Source organism: Sminthopsis crassicaudata, chromosome 5, assembly GCF_048593235.1.
Source record: "Sminthopsis crassicaudata isolate SCR6 chromosome 5, ASM4859323v1, whole genome shotgun sequence".
Classification (NCBI taxonomy): domain Eukaryota; kingdom Metazoa; phylum Chordata; class Mammalia; order Dasyuromorphia; family Dasyuridae; genus Sminthopsis; species Sminthopsis crassicaudata.
The window spans coordinates 243839982-243854863 of record NC_133621.1 but is presented as its reverse complement, the minus strand read 5'-3'; the positions used below and the strand labels follow the sequence as shown (position 1 = coordinate 243854863).

At 40.5% G+C, this 14882-nt stretch overlaps 1 protein-coding gene across 3 annotated transcripts in view; it reads right to left on the bottom strand.

Moving 5' to 3' along the window:
- Positions 1–758: 758 nt before the first annotated feature.
- PFKM (phosphofructokinase, muscle) overlaps positions 759–14882 on the bottom strand; it is a 42373-nt gene continuing 28249 nt past the window's right edge. For all 3 annotated transcript variants that reach the window (XM_074270712.1, XM_074270711.1, XM_074270713.1), the window contains 20 exons: positions 14069–14146; positions 11926–12115; positions 11261–11426; positions 10551–10595; positions 10000–10108; positions 9805–9900; positions 9267–9359; positions 7987–8112; positions 7343–7407; positions 6748–6814; positions 5716–5862; positions 5333–5403; positions 4986–5073; positions 4703–4855; positions 4072–4236; positions 3161–3222; positions 2785–2896; positions 1675–1774; positions 1466–1571; positions 759–1262 (listed from right to left, as the gene is read on the bottom strand). In XM_074270712.1, the coding sequence (XP_074126813.1) occupies positions 1118–1262; positions 1466–1571; positions 1675–1774; positions 2785–2896; positions 3161–3222; positions 4072–4236; positions 4703–4855; positions 4986–5073; positions 5333–5403; positions 5716–5862; positions 6748–6814; positions 7343–7407; positions 7987–8112; positions 9267–9359; positions 9805–9900; positions 10000–10108; positions 10551–10595; positions 11261–11426; positions 11926–12115; positions 14069–14146 (2184 nt within the window). In that variant the 3' untranslated portion in view covers positions 759–1117. The remainder of the gene's footprint in view (positions 1263–1465; positions 1572–1674; positions 1775–2784; positions 2897–3160; positions 3223–4071; positions 4237–4702; positions 4856–4985; positions 5074–5332; positions 5404–5715; positions 5863–6747; positions 6815–7342; positions 7408–7986; positions 8113–9266; positions 9360–9804; positions 9901–9999; positions 10109–10550; positions 10596–11260; positions 11427–11925; positions 12116–14068; positions 14147–14882) is intronic.

The window sequence follows — 14882 nt, the reverse complement described above, 5'->3', positions numbered from 1 at the left end:
GCTTTGCAGAAAATGAGGGCTGTGGATGGACAATGACCCACGTCTGTGGAAGTTGTGGAGAATATATACTTGATGTTGAATGCTATGAGACCTTAAATGCTCACATGAGAACTGTCAAAATCTCAGCTTTAGTTGTCTCAAGCTAGTCTTAACATTCTTGTTGAGGGCGGTAGCCCCTTGGTATTCCTTGTTTGATCTACAACTTCCTTTGGGATTTGGACCTTTGATACAAGATCTGGTTAGTAAAAGGCATTTGATAGAGGAAGATATACATCTTGGCTGGCATCTTTCAAATCTCTGAACCAAAGATGGTTCTAGCTTTGCTCTTTTTATCTGCTTGAAGAAGTAATGGGCGGAGCTCAGGTTAATTCCTAGAAGGCCAGATTTTTGGCGGGCTTTATCCAAACCAGCTCAGATCCAGTGGGGGACTGGGTACAAGCCCAGACTAGTTTGACCAGATCTTGTATCAAAGGTCCAAGTCCCAAAGGAAGTTGTAGATCAAACAAGGAATACCAAGGGGCTACCTCCCTCAACATTCTGATTTGTTTTTGATGATTCAAAGCAAGTGCTCTGTTCTTCTAACATGAGTTCTGTGACAGAATTGCAAAATTGAAAAGGGAGAGATTAGCACCGAAGAATGAAGGCCTGAAAGGAATGAGCAATGGTCTGACTCTTCCAGCCTATAAATGTGAGAATAAGTTGAGACAAGTAGCTAGTCATAATTCATTTAAAGAAAATAACCTAAAATGAGCCAAAACAATAATGACATTGCATTTATTACTGTACCTACAGCGTTTATCACAATAGAAGGGATATGGAAACCACAATCATTATTGTCCAAATTGCAAATGGGAAAATAAATAACACTTGTTTTTAGGAAATTGATAACCGAGTGAAGTGTAGCAAGGAAACTTGCCTGAGATAACATATATATGGAGTAGAAGCTACCCAACTTCCCTCCAGCTCTAAAAATTGAACCACTTGCTTGTGGCTGTGATTACAGGGTAAGGTAAAATTTAATGAGAAAGGATCTAAAACACTGAGAATTCAAAAATAAGGAGTCTAGGCATGAACTAGCCAGAGTGAGCTGAGTATTTCCAGCTCTTTCTCCATCTACTCAGGGGCTTGCAGATTCCATAGACATGCGCTTGACATGTTCCAGGTGAGCATGATCTGTAGTGTCCAGGTCAGTATCATATTTGGCCAGGATTTTGAGGAGAGGCCGAATTCTCATCCACCACTGCTCCTTAGGGATCCTGTGTCTGGGAGAGGAATAAGATAAGGTCAGCTAGCAGCCCCAACCCCTGCAGTTAATTCCAAATCTTAAAGGTCCAAGAGTTGCCAAGCAGAAGAAAATAATTTGGAAATACTTAATAAAAGAGACTAAACAGTCTTAAAGAAGAGAAAGACAAGGCTGGGAAGATATATCGAAGAGTGTTCTGGAACTGGGATGAAGATGACTCACTCAAAGTCTGTTTCTTCTTTGAGGTCAGATAATGGTTGGAAGACCAAGGCTCTCCTACGCATCCCCAGTACACAAGCTGAATCAGGTGAATTGGCAAAAACACGTCCTGTAATAAGAGTTTTGTAGTAAGATTGTCATCTTGAAAAATGCAGAACTGGCCCCAACTGCAGTACTACCTTCCAAGGCCACCCTCTCTAGATCTTTCCTACCATTACGGACATTTTCTTCAATTTTTGTTGATATCCAGGTCATAGCCTTGGCTCCCATCTTAGTAGCAAAGTTTCTATCAAATGGACTTGGACTTCCACCCTGAAAAGAGTACAGGGGAAAGTTGAGAGGGAAAAGCCATGGTTAAGGTTAACAGGAAGAAATTTTGAGGTACCTACAAGATAGAAGGAGATTTGGAGACAGACCCAAGCAGGGAAATTATCTGAAATTCTTTCACACTGAGAAGTAACTTCAGAGATTCAGTTCAGTAAGTAGTTTAGCATGCCCTTACTTTGGTTAGGATGTTGAAGGGAAGATGTTGGGCGGGGTGCTGCTCTCTGGTATCCTGTGGCCACCTGCTTGTATACTAGTATTCTAAGCCTATTCACTGGCTGCATCCCTGCACTTGTTAGTCTTAACTATGCTATTTTCTCAGGAAGGAAGATAGCAAAGTTTTTCCTGGGACAGGAGGATGTAGATGATGAATTAGGAAAAATGAAATGTAGGGGAGAAGGTCAGTTCTAGGCAAGAATGTGAAATAGGTAAAATGAATATGTTTATGGCACTTTCCCCTCTCCTCTAACAAACACATATTCTATGTTCTTTCCCCTCTTTTTAACCACCTGTTCAAGATTCTCAGCCTGCCCTGTGTCCTTTCCTAGAGGAAAGGATTTGAAACCAGTTAATGGTGTGATATAGTGAAATGAGTGATAAACTAGAGAAGGAAAATCTAGGTTTGTTTCCTTGTATGATCATGGGGCTAGTTACCTAGCCTCCCTAAGCCTAGCTTCTTCAGTTATAAAGTGCAGATAATACTTGCATTATTCTGCCCTATAGGATTATGGAGAGAGTACTAAGTCTACACTGTTATTCATAGTAAAGTTTTTTCCTTGTCCTTTTGGTTCAAGAAGAGGGAAAGAAGCTAGTAGACTTTTGAAGTAAGCTAGAAGGGAGCCACTGTCCTAGCAGGTGAGACATTAGAGGGATGGCTGACTTTTCCTTCACTATGGAGCAAGGTCAGAGAATTAGAAAGGTGGGGTTTAGAATACCAGTGTCAGAGGCTGGGATCTTGACTGGATGGAAAAGGGAGGGATATGTATGAGTTCCTCTACCTGTTGCATATGGCCCAGCACATTCTTCCTGCTATCGAAGATGCCTTTCCCCTCTTCTGAGTACAGGTTGAAGATAAAGTCAGTAGTATAATTTTCATTGCACTTCTCATTCCTGCTGAGCAGAAACTAGGATCCAGCAGCTGAAGCTCCAACCTGCCCCTTTCCTATCCCATTTATCCATCATGGGTGCTTCACACCCTCCCCCACTCCAGTAAATCAGTGACTGACATAGATTATAGAACTTCCTTTCCCTTCCTTGCCATCCTGTTATTAAACACTTTCCCAACTATAGGCCCTTGCCCAGGCTAACTCCAAATCCTGACATTTTTTAATCAAGTATGGGAAACAGAGGCAAAATAATAATAATAATAAATACCTTACAATCAATCCCCTCTTCACTGTCGTCTTCATCTTTTGCACCAGATGTTCAACATTTGCCTAAATAATCAATAGTAGGTTATGAGCTCAGCTAGAAGAGGAGGTGGGGAATGGAGTACAGACTGGTGGACAAACATTTAAATTCTCCATTCCATAATTATTATGCTTTCCTCTACTCCACGGTTCAATACGGTAGAAATTTTGGTTATAAGCTGAATGAACAGATCCAGGCTATTCTAGGTTCAGGCTAGGAATTTATATTTAATAATGAGAATTGGGAAAGAGAGAATCTGGGATAGAAGGCATAGCTCTGTTCTTTTTCCCATTCCAGTGGCTCTTAAGTTTCCATCCCCTATTTGGGCTGAATATATTTAAATATTTTGCTGAATCTGATTAGTGCTGTGTGGGTATTTGTGTGGTAGAGAACATGTGAGATAGTTATCCATAAAATGAGGGACTGAAGCACCCCTTCCCCCTTAGGTGTATTTTGCCTGCCCCACCTGCCCACCTTTTTCCAACAGACTTCTTCATGGCCCCTTTACTGGTACTTGGGATCCAAGAGTATTCAAGGAAAGATAATAATAGCAACAAATAGCAAGTCCCTTCCTCTTTCTTAGCTTCATATTTCCCATATGTAAAGTGGGAGTCAGAACTCCACTTTAAAAAGAGATTGGTACAGCTATTTAGTGTGGAGAAGGGGCTCACTTAGGTGAATAGTTGAAAAGATTGCTAACTGGACATTAGAACTCTCCTTCTAGGTTTCCTACTGTATTCTACACAGAGGTCAATCAATCAGTCCTTATTCTTGAATTCTTTGTAATTCTAGGGTTCCCTGAGAGCTGGAGTGGGTGTGTGACCAGACATTGGACAATGTGGGTTTGCTGTCTAGGTCCTAGCTTGGGCTCCCACCTGCAAGTCATGTATATTGAAAGGCTCCTCAAAGATGTAAGCAGCATCAGCCCCAGCTGCTAACCCCGCCATGGTAGCTAGATAGCCACAATAACCACCCATGGTCTCAATGATGAACACACGTCGCTTGGTGCCTTCTGCTGACTGCTTGAGTCGGTCACAAGTCTGGGGAAAAGGGTACGAAATGGATAGAAAATGAAAATTTATATATTCATAACAGGACATAACAGCTTCACCCTCCCTAGGCTATAAGGACCTCTAGCAAATCATCAAATCTAGCTCTACTATACAGTGGTATTAACTATCTCCTCTGATCCACCAAAACCAATTTCCTGTGATGAAAATTCTACTATCTGAGCTCAGCCATGAAGAGATATTAGGTATGGAAAAACAACTAACACATCTTCAGACTATGAAGGCATAAACAAAAGTCAGTGGAGGAGAATGGATGTTATGAATGCAGTTATAATGAGCCCTCTCATTGTCTGAAAAAAGAGAAGTACTTCCCAAAGAGAGAAGAAAATTTGCCACTTATTTATTGTATTCTTTTCCCCCAAGAATATGTCTCACTCTTACTGACTGGGACTTTGGATATAGCAGCTGGCAAGAAAGGTGGTTGTAGGGCCCTCACCATGCAGATGGCATTAAGTGCAGTATCAGCTCCAATACTGAAGTCAGAGCCAGGGACATTATTGGAAACAGTAGCAGGAATGACTACATATGGGATGCAGAGCTCCTCAAACTTTGTACGACCTTCCATCAATTCCAGAGCTCCTGTGTAAGCCTGGGAAAGAAATGTTAGGGAAGAAGTAGAGAGAAGGAAGTTTATGGTCAAAAGAAATGGTACAGGGAAAAGGGGTTAGAAGGAGAGTGGAAGAACAGAATTAAGAATTCAGGGTAGGGTTTTTTCTCACCTCAAAGCCCCCAATAATGATCAGGCCCTGGATTTTAAACTTGGTGATATTAGCACTGATCTCCTTAAAGAGCTTCTTGGGCAGAGTCCTGGTAGATGCAAGGTAAGGATAAAAGAAAATCTAGAGGAGTACCTTTTAGAAACAGAACCCTCCCACTGAAGGCCTCAGACTTGCACAAATCACAAACTTTCAGGTTAGTGCCTTTGTTCTCCTAGCAGCACCTCTGAGCTTGGATGATGGAAAGCACAAAGGCAGAAAGCTTTAGAATTGAACAAAGTCCACTTCCCAAAAGGCACCCTGTTGGTGATTAAGTTTGAAGCAACAAAGCTCTAATAATACCCACTTACCTCTTGGTTCCAAGTTTAGCGCCACCTTGCCCAGTCCAGCCTCCAACATAGGTCCAGCCAACTTCCTCAATCTACAAGGGAAGGACACTCAGCACTGAGCTGGTTTAAAAAAAAAAAAAAAGGCAGAAAGCAAACAAATTGGGCATCCTGAACAAGATTGGTATCTTCTGGTTTTCCTCATTTTCAGAGAGACCATGACCCCACTTTTTTTGAGAATCCCCTTCACACCAGCCCCTGCTTGCTTCCACAGGTGGCTTTCCCCTCCCCATCTGTTGGAATCTGGAAAAAAGGAAAATTTACTCCCCCATATCTACTCCTTTTCCCATGCCTCCTTTTTGGCTCCCAGAATCAGTGCTCTCCTCTCTAAATTATACTACTCATACCTGACCCTTAGCCAGCCCCTCGAAGCCATCATGTACAACCAGCACTTGGTTGCCCTGGATGAGCCCGATTCTCACAGAAGAACGAACAGCTGCATTCATACCTGCAGCTGGGGCTCCTACATTCATCACAGCCACGACATTCTTAACCTTGTGGGAAGAAAGAGGAATAGGAAAAGAGGAGAGGAGAGAAGAGAAAATGAGGTGGGAAAGAGAGAAGGAAGAGAGGTGGGAGAGAGGGAGGAAGGGAGAGAGCAAGAGAGAGGGGAAGGGAGAAGGGAGAGAAAAAAGGAGGGAGGGAAAGAAAATGAGAATGAATCATTAAAGGGAGAGATGGAAGTCTTTGAGGGGATTTGTATATTCTGTCCCATCAGTTCACGTTCTAATGACTCCTTCCCCTTGAAGTCCCAGGACTCCAGTGACCACAATACCATTTACTATCATCAATGAGAAAGGAGAACATAATTAAACTTTTTACTCCCAATCAAGAGATACATACAGAAATCTTTTTTCCCAACTGCTTCCTTATCTTTTCCCTGCCCTCCTTTTTTTGTCATGACCCCCTGCCTCCCCAGCCCAAAGCTAAAAGTCTCTAATAAGAGGCTTTATGAGAAAGACAATTAGAAAAGAGAGTGGGGAAAGAAAAATAAAGACATAGAAGAGGTGATATATGTAGTAGGCATATAAAGTAAAGTAAAGCAAAAGTTAAAATATGTAGTAGGTATTATTAGTAAAAGCATTTGGGAGATAAGGGTGAGAGGGAGGGGGCTTTGGGAATTGTAATAGCTCTACAAGAAAACATAAGGAAAAGGGAATTAAATTAATTATTAAATTAAAATTTAAAAACTGGGTTGGTGGGTCTGTCAATACCTGGCTAATTGGGGTAGCTAGATGGCTTAGTGGATAGAGCACCAGCCCTGAAGTCAGAGTACCTGAGTTCAAATATAGCTTCAGACACTTAACACTTCCAAGCTGTGTGATCTTGGGCAAGTCACTTAGCCCCAATTGACTCACAAAAAATAAATAAATAAATACCTGGGTAATCGTTGGGGCTTTGACGTGAGCAAGCCGTGTGTATACATCCCAGTTGTTCTGGAAGCTCCTGAAAGAAGGACAAGCAAAAGAGGAAAGTATAATCATGTTAAATACTTTGCTCAACAGCCTTAGGGATCTATCACTTTGACTATTTGCCCCACTTGTGCATTAATATAAACAATGTGTCTGGGAAGAGACTCTAAGCTTAATTCTTCTGCTCCCTGTCTACAGAATCTGGTGACCCTAGAGAGCTTATTAGGAGGTAAAGAGGTATAACAGAAATGATCAATGTATTTGGAGTCAGAAGGTCAGTTCTTGGGAAAGCAATTTAATATCTCCAAGTCTCAATGTAAAAAGATAAAGCTGGTCTAGATGATTTCCAACTGTAAACACATGATCCCATAATCCCTAGTTTGGACAAGACCTTCTGCTCACTCTTTAATCATCTTCTTAAAGGAAAAAAATTGGAGCAAATAGGATGAAAAATAAAAATAAAAAGCTCATCTTTTTGCCACATGCAGACTTTCCTGGTGTCTAACCCCTATCCTTCCACAGTACCCAAGTAAGCTCCCTTGTCCTTTAACCATATCCTTACCGGCCTCTCAACTTCATGGCTTCATCAAATTTCTTATTTTGCATGGCTTTAGTCACATCTTTCGTCTGAAGGAGGAATTAAAGCCACAGAACAGGAGTCTTTATATGTGGATTTTTATACCCAGAGAAGTCCCTTCCTCTTTGAGAAGGTCTATTATATATAGGGCCTCAGTTTTCCCATTTTCCCCCTGAGTTTCCCCACACAAGAAAAGACTTTTTTTTAAGGGTTGGAAAACAAAAAGGAGGGTTCTTTATCCTTGATGTCTTCCTCACCTTTTCAACATCCAAACTTCACCAATGCGATAAACAACCAAAGAGAATATTTAAAAACAAAAAAACAAAAAACAAAATAAAACAAAACAAAAAAAAAAAACCAGCATCAACTGACTCTCTTGCTAGTTTTGGAATTCCTGGGGCAGAGAGGAATGAAAACCTTGAAAAGATTATTTAGATTGGTACTGAGAATTAAATGTAATCATTCTTGCCTCAACTCTACACAGTTTATGATTTCCTCATTTCCTTTGGCCATAATGGAAGAATTATGACTACCCTCTTCCAAATATCCCTTGGATTGCTGTTTAAGATTCCATGAGCTCTTTCTCAGAGATAGGTCTGTAGGGAGCCAGATTTGAGGAAGATACTTACCACCTGAACACATTCCATGAGTGGTAGACGCACAGCCTGATTACCAGAGAGGCTTACTACACAAGCAGGGGTGTCTGGTGTTCCCTCCAATAATGCCATCACAGCTTCCATCCCCATCCTACTACCCTGTGGGAATCAGGAGAACAACTATTGTCAAGCATAGGATCCTTTCTCTTGCCTCAGTCTTAAGAAGAACCAAGGGACCCTTATTTTTCTTGTATAACATTATAATTATGAAAATATGTTTAAAAGTATTAAAAATGTTTAAAAGAATTGCACATGTCAGATTTCTTGCTGTCTTGGGGACAGAAGAGGTAAGGGAGGGAGGGAAAAAAATCTGAACACAAAATCTTATAACAATGAATGTTGAAGACTATCTTTACATGTATTTGGAAAATAAAATATTATTAAAAATAAATTTTAAAAAGAAGAAAAACCAAAGGTTCAAAAACTAATTCCAAACTACATCCATGTTCCAAACTGGAGAGCTGAGACCTTAAATTCATTATACATTGTCTCGGTACCCACCATACAGTTAAACATTAGCAATGCCACCCTGGCTAGGAGATAGATATTCTATCATCTTGGAACTTTGTCTGATCCGAGGCAAGGCTCAGTATAGCAGAAAAGATGAAGGGAAGTAAAAAATGAAATCTAGACTTAGTAGCATCAATGTTTCATAGCTTTGAAAGCTAGAAATAGTAGATGAAGAATACCTCTTCCCTATAACTAACTACAGACAAGGGGGCTAAAACTATAGAAAAAAAGAAAGATTGAAGATACTAGAAAGGTCATTAGAGAGTTTCAGGGTCATATATACTAGGATTTATTATTTAGGAAGGCTGTTAAGACTCCACCATAGAACTGTAGAAGAAAATCCTTGTATGTTGGGGAACAAGAGAAGATTCTTCTTGTCCAGAAACAGGGGAAAAACATAATAGCAAAAGGCTACCATTTGTGGTATATATCTGCACAGCAAAAGACCTTGTCAATGGACTGGTTTAAATGTCTACACTTCTCTTCTGTAAGTACCATTAGGAGCAAAAATTGGAGTAACCATGTTTGAAAAGGATGCTTGGGATTGAGAGGAATACATAGCTGAGATTTTCAGGTATTGTCTCCACAGTACAGAGAAATTTCTTAGTTTCAAAGTACCTTGTTTATTTACTCTATGTTTAACTCACTAGAAGATGAGGAGACAGAGAGAAGGTGTCAAAGGAGGAAGCCAACAGAAATGAGACTTCTGGAGGGACAGGACAAGAAAATCCCATTGCTCCTACCAGAATTCGGTCAAAAGCTGAGGGGGTACCACCCCGTTGCACATGTCCCAGAACAGTGACGCGTGTATCATATCCCAAACGCTTCATCACCAGCTATAGAGAAGGAAAATTACAGAAGAAACAGAAAAAAGAGGTATTTAGCAAGTCAGGAAGGAAACAGAAAGATTTGGGATAGCATGAATATACTTCTTACAATAATCAAACATTTTGCAATAATAAAGAAAGGATAGTAAGTAGAAAAAAGGAATTAGGAAAGCAAAGCACTGAGCTTTTCTGGAGACAAGAGGGTAGAAGAGCATAGTATAAGGTTATATAATCCTTAGGGGATAAGGGAACTGGGGTAGAAGGGATCAGTGATTATAAAGCAAAAAATATTGATGAGATAGAAGCATAGATGTAAGAGAGAATGACAGAGGAGAAGGAATAAGAATAATGGATTTGGGGACAGAGAGACAATGAATCTAAGGGAATTCAGAGATCAGTAAGGTATGGGAATGGGTTAGGTGTATTAACTGGGGATTCTGCCTCCAGCACTAACATCCTTGATGTTCTCAGATGTGATGGGTTTCCCATGCCTGTCGATTGCTCCTTCAGCCACAATGATAATGTTGAGACGGGAACCACGGCACCTTGTCTGACAAAGAATATGAAATGGTCAGTGGGATAAGGGCAGGTCAGTAGAATAGTTGTTAGGAATGACATTGAGATGAAGACAGATATATGAAGAGTCTACCTCAGTAAGCCGGCGACAAAGATGATCCTCCCAATCATCATCTGGTGGACACTCAGGAACAAAAACCCAGTCAGCTCCACAGGCAATGGAAGTGATCAAGGCAAGATATCTGCAGTGAAAACCAAAGAAGCCTCCTTAAATGTCTCCACCCAGTCAATATGCTATACCCAACCAGATACCCCCCTGTTTCCATTCCAGGTACAAATATTCTGTCCTCTAAAGACATCCTCCATACTATAATCTCTCATCTACCCTAGACTGATGAGAGATCTGGGGTTTCGATAGGAAATTTGAAATAATCATGGACAATTTTCTACTCTAATTTCACCTCCAAGGGAACCAATCCAGTCAACATGGACCTCCAATCTCTGTGAGTATAGATGCAGGCAGGAGTGTGGGATGAGAAGTGTACAGTGCTTCTGTAACCCTTAACTGGAGGAATATTTACCCAATCCCTGTCCACACTAGAAAGAGGGGGTTATAGTAGTTGCTCTGTTACACATGGGAATGAAAAGGTAATGCAGGTAAATGGATTAGGACAGAGTTCTTACCCACAGTGCCGGCCCATCACCTCCAATACAAAAGTCCTCTGGTGACTGCAAAAGATGAATATGGGAAGAGGTCAGGAATTTTGATTATGAGACCTGGATATCACATTGGTAGGTCTTCCAGTCTAACCTCTGAGACCTTGAAGAAACTCTATGGAAATAGACTGAAAGATATAGATTGGGATTAAGGCAAATTTTCAGGAAGCCATTTCATTTTAATGAAAGTAGCCTTTAGAACTAAAATGTCCTTTCAAGGCCTGAGAGAAACTGATCTGTGGTGTATATAAAACATAACCTATGATCCATTATATTCCAAACCAGTTAAAGGAGGAAGGGAAGAGAAAAGATTGGATTGAATTTCTAGGAAGCAAATCAAAATTTTTGATGGGATGAAGTAAGGGTGAGATGTTGGTGACCTCTCAGAACTCATTCATTTCCTATCTCCGACCCTAGAATAGTCTATATTGGCTTTGGAAATTGCAAGGTTGCACATTTGAGCTTGAAAGTCCTGAATTCACTGTCAATATGTTAAGTTTATACTTAGTGAAACAGAAGGACAAGTTTTGGTTATTTTGGTGAAGTTTAGTCCAAAATTATCCCATTCTAAGACGAAAGTGGTCATTAAGATCATTGCAATTCCTATAAGCTTATACCCCAGCCTGTTCTGATCCTCTATCCTGCCACAACTTCCCACCTCTTAGCCCTTTTCTCACCTTTGGGCTGTGGTGGTGATAGCATCCACAATCTCTATGATACGGTGTAGGGCAGAATCAGTACCAATGGTCATGTCTGTGCCACAGAAGTCATTGTCAATGGAGCCAACCAAGCCCACAATATTCAGGTAACTGGACTTCTTCACCTCTTCTTCTGTGATCTTGCCTTCCAAGTAGGAAAAGCCATAATTATGTACTAGATACTGAGATTCGCCTAATCCATAGTGAAAAGGATAGGAACCATAGCTCCAGAAATGGACAGTAAAAAAGTAGGCAGTAAAAATATGTCAAGGTACTGAAGGGAACATTAACAGTAAGTACTAGGCAGCTAGGTAATGCAGTCAACAGAGCATTGAATCAGGAAAATATGAGCTTAAAGATAAAACACTTCACTCCATTTGTCTCAGTTTCTCATATGTAAAATAGGAACACACTGGAAAAGGGAATGGCAAATTACTCCAGTATCTTTGTCAAGAAAACCTCATGGACCATGTCCATGGAGTCACATAGAGCAGGACAAGACTAAACAACAACTGCTAAACAGTATCTTTCCAGTTACAAAATCAAGTCCTTGAGAAGTGCTGAAGGAATTTACAGACTGGTGAGGGGTGGGTATAGGCATAGAGAGGATAGAGTGGCATTAGACCATGGCAGGAACTTCTCACCTTCTTTCTGTAAGTCAGCCAACAGGCTACTCCATTCAGCACGGAAAGTGTCTGCTCCAGTGAGGCTGCCATCACCTCCAATGACACATAAATTGGTGATTCCAAGTTTCACAAGATTGCAGGCAGCTTGAAGTCGACCTGGACGTTCAAGGAAATCTTTGCACCGGGCACTACCTATCACTGTGCCTCCCTATGGAGAGGATAGTTAGTTAGCTTCTTAGATGATATTGCTAAGTTTATGTCACTCTACTGGGCTAGCTCTAAGTCTAACTCCTTAGTGGATTTACATGACTTATGGCCCCACTACCATTTTGGAGTCTCCCACTATGTTTTTGATCATGTCACTGCCCTGCTTAAGAATTCTAGAAGCTCCCTAGTGCTTCAAGAAAAGAGGTTCTTAACTTGAAGTCTGCAACCTTGTTTTGTTTTTGTTTTTGTTGAGGAGATTGGAGTTAAGTGACTTGCCCAGGGGCACACAGCAAGGAAGTATTAAGTGTTTGAGATAAAATTTAAACTCTGGTACTCCAGACTTCAGGGCTAGTGCTCTATCCACTGCCCCACCTAGCTACTCCAACCTTGTTTTTTTTTTTAAAGGAATATTTTTAAAACTTTCAAAATAGTTGGTTTCCTTTGTAATCCAATGAATTTTATTCTATGGGTTTAAAAACATTCTGAGGAATTCATAGACTTCACCAGGCTGTCATATAACTATGATAGAACAAAAAGTCAAGAACCCCTGCACCAGGATAAAATGCAACTTTCTTTGGCATTTGAAGAGCTTCACAATCCCACTCCAGCCTATCTTTCCAGATGTACCTACTGATTAACAAACTCTGTATTTCATCTGTTGCCTCCGAGCTGCTGCTCATCCTCTTGCAGCTCCCCCATGACCTTAATGCTCTGTATAAGTATTGCCTCCTACAAGGAGCCTTTCCTGATTCTCCTAGTGTGGTTGAGCCCTGATTCAGTTTCTGAATTTATTTAGTATTTATTTTGTTGCACTTGTGTTGTATCTTTCCAACAGAATGTAAACTCTTAAAGTGCAAAAACTGTTAATACTCGATTTTGTGCCTACCTGGCACATTGTAGATACTTAATAAATGCTTTTAAAATTAAATTATTAATTCAAATCTGTTCCTGTAGAAAGAAGAGTGTGTGTGTGTGTGTGTGTGTGTGTGTGTGTGCGCGAGCATGTGCATGCGCGCTCTCGCGCATATACATGGGTGCTAGGCTCTGCACACTCCCCATCCCCTTCATGAAAGAGGAGGAAACTGGGAAAGGGTGCAGAGATTGGGGAATAAGTATGTAAGACTAACTGCTGCTTTCTCCAGTTCCAACTGTGACATTTACTAGCTGGATGACTGCATAGCAAGTCTGTTAAACTCTGGTAGTTTCCTCATATGTAAATTGAGAATAATTGGAATAATTGTGAAGCCTATCTTATAGGGTTGAAATAAAGATAAGATTTTGTAAACACTAATGTGCCTATAAATGTAAAACCATTTCATAACATGTGAATGAATATTACTGTTCTGTTGGCTCTCAATAAATACATGGCATGGGGAAGGGGGAGAGTGAGGCAGACACCTAATATAAGCCAGTAATCTGAGCAGAGTGTGACAGAAATGTGATGTTTTTTTTTTTTTTTTTTTTTTTTTTTTTTTTGAAATTAGTACATTTTGGAAGCCTCACTGTAAGGCTGCCTGAGCTACCACTCTGTAATGCCTCCTAATCTTCCTTTACCCTGCCCCAAACTTTCTTCTCTGAAACCTAATCTCTATCACATGGCTAGCCCACAGGCTTTGGTTGTGCTGCTGGATCTGACTCCTACTCACCAATCAAGTTATTTTCAGGCCCAGACCTTCTCAACAATCCCAAAACAGATTCTGTTTATATGCCAGCTTCCAGATTCTTACCTATGACCTTTTTCAAAAAGATCAAACTATCTTAGGGACTATCTCATGATCATCCTCATACCAGAAAAACAAAATGAATCTCCAAAGCATTAAAAAAAAAAAAAAATGCTGCTCCTCTTCTGTCCTTGAAACCCTCTACCTCTAATCACTGGGTAATGGAGTTTAAAAGCAAGTCTAGACTCAAACCAAAGTGCAGGACGAAGGAAACATGTTCTCCTAGAGCATACCAGCTGGACGATCATGGAAACACTTTCCCAGTTGGCTTCCTTTATGTTATCTCCTCCATCTACCAGGCCTTGATAACCCTGTAGAACATGAAGGATCATAGATTTAGAAGTCACTTAATACAACCCATTCATTTTACATATTAGGAAACTGAGGCTCAGGGAGTCTAAGCAAATTGCCCAAGAGTTCATATTTCTGACTTGCAATCCAGCATTCTTTTTACTGCATCACACCATATATTCGTTCAACTCTTGCTCCATTTTTCCTTCATTCTCCAAGGCTGAATGAATCCTTGGGAATGAGCTAGATCTAATTCCAGGTTCTTAACTGACCTCTTTTTTAGCCTATGGGGACTCACCTGAGTATGGTATCTTAAGGCTGTGTCATCTTAAATTACTCTAAAAGTTGGTTTCTGACCGGAAGTAAAATCTCTTGTCCTTAGTCCATATAGATAGGGGAACTTCTCTATTCTTCTCCTTGTTCCTTAAGACAGGGATGCCCTAGCCTTACTCACTCACCACTCATTATCCTCCATATTTAACAGTAATCAAATCCTACTTTCAAACTTTAATCTCCTATCTCATTTCTTATTTTACAGTATTCAAAGAAGATGGGTAACTAGGGCCTTCCTGACAATTAGAAGAATATGGAGAAGAAAACATGACTCAGTAAAGGAATGGAAGACTAAGCTATAAAAGGGCAGCTAGACCCATTTAAAGGGGAATGAGGACAAACACAGTAACAGAGAAGGAACTAAATTGAGAACACAGCTTACAAGGAAGATGTAATACCTCAGGATGAGGATATAATCAAAGC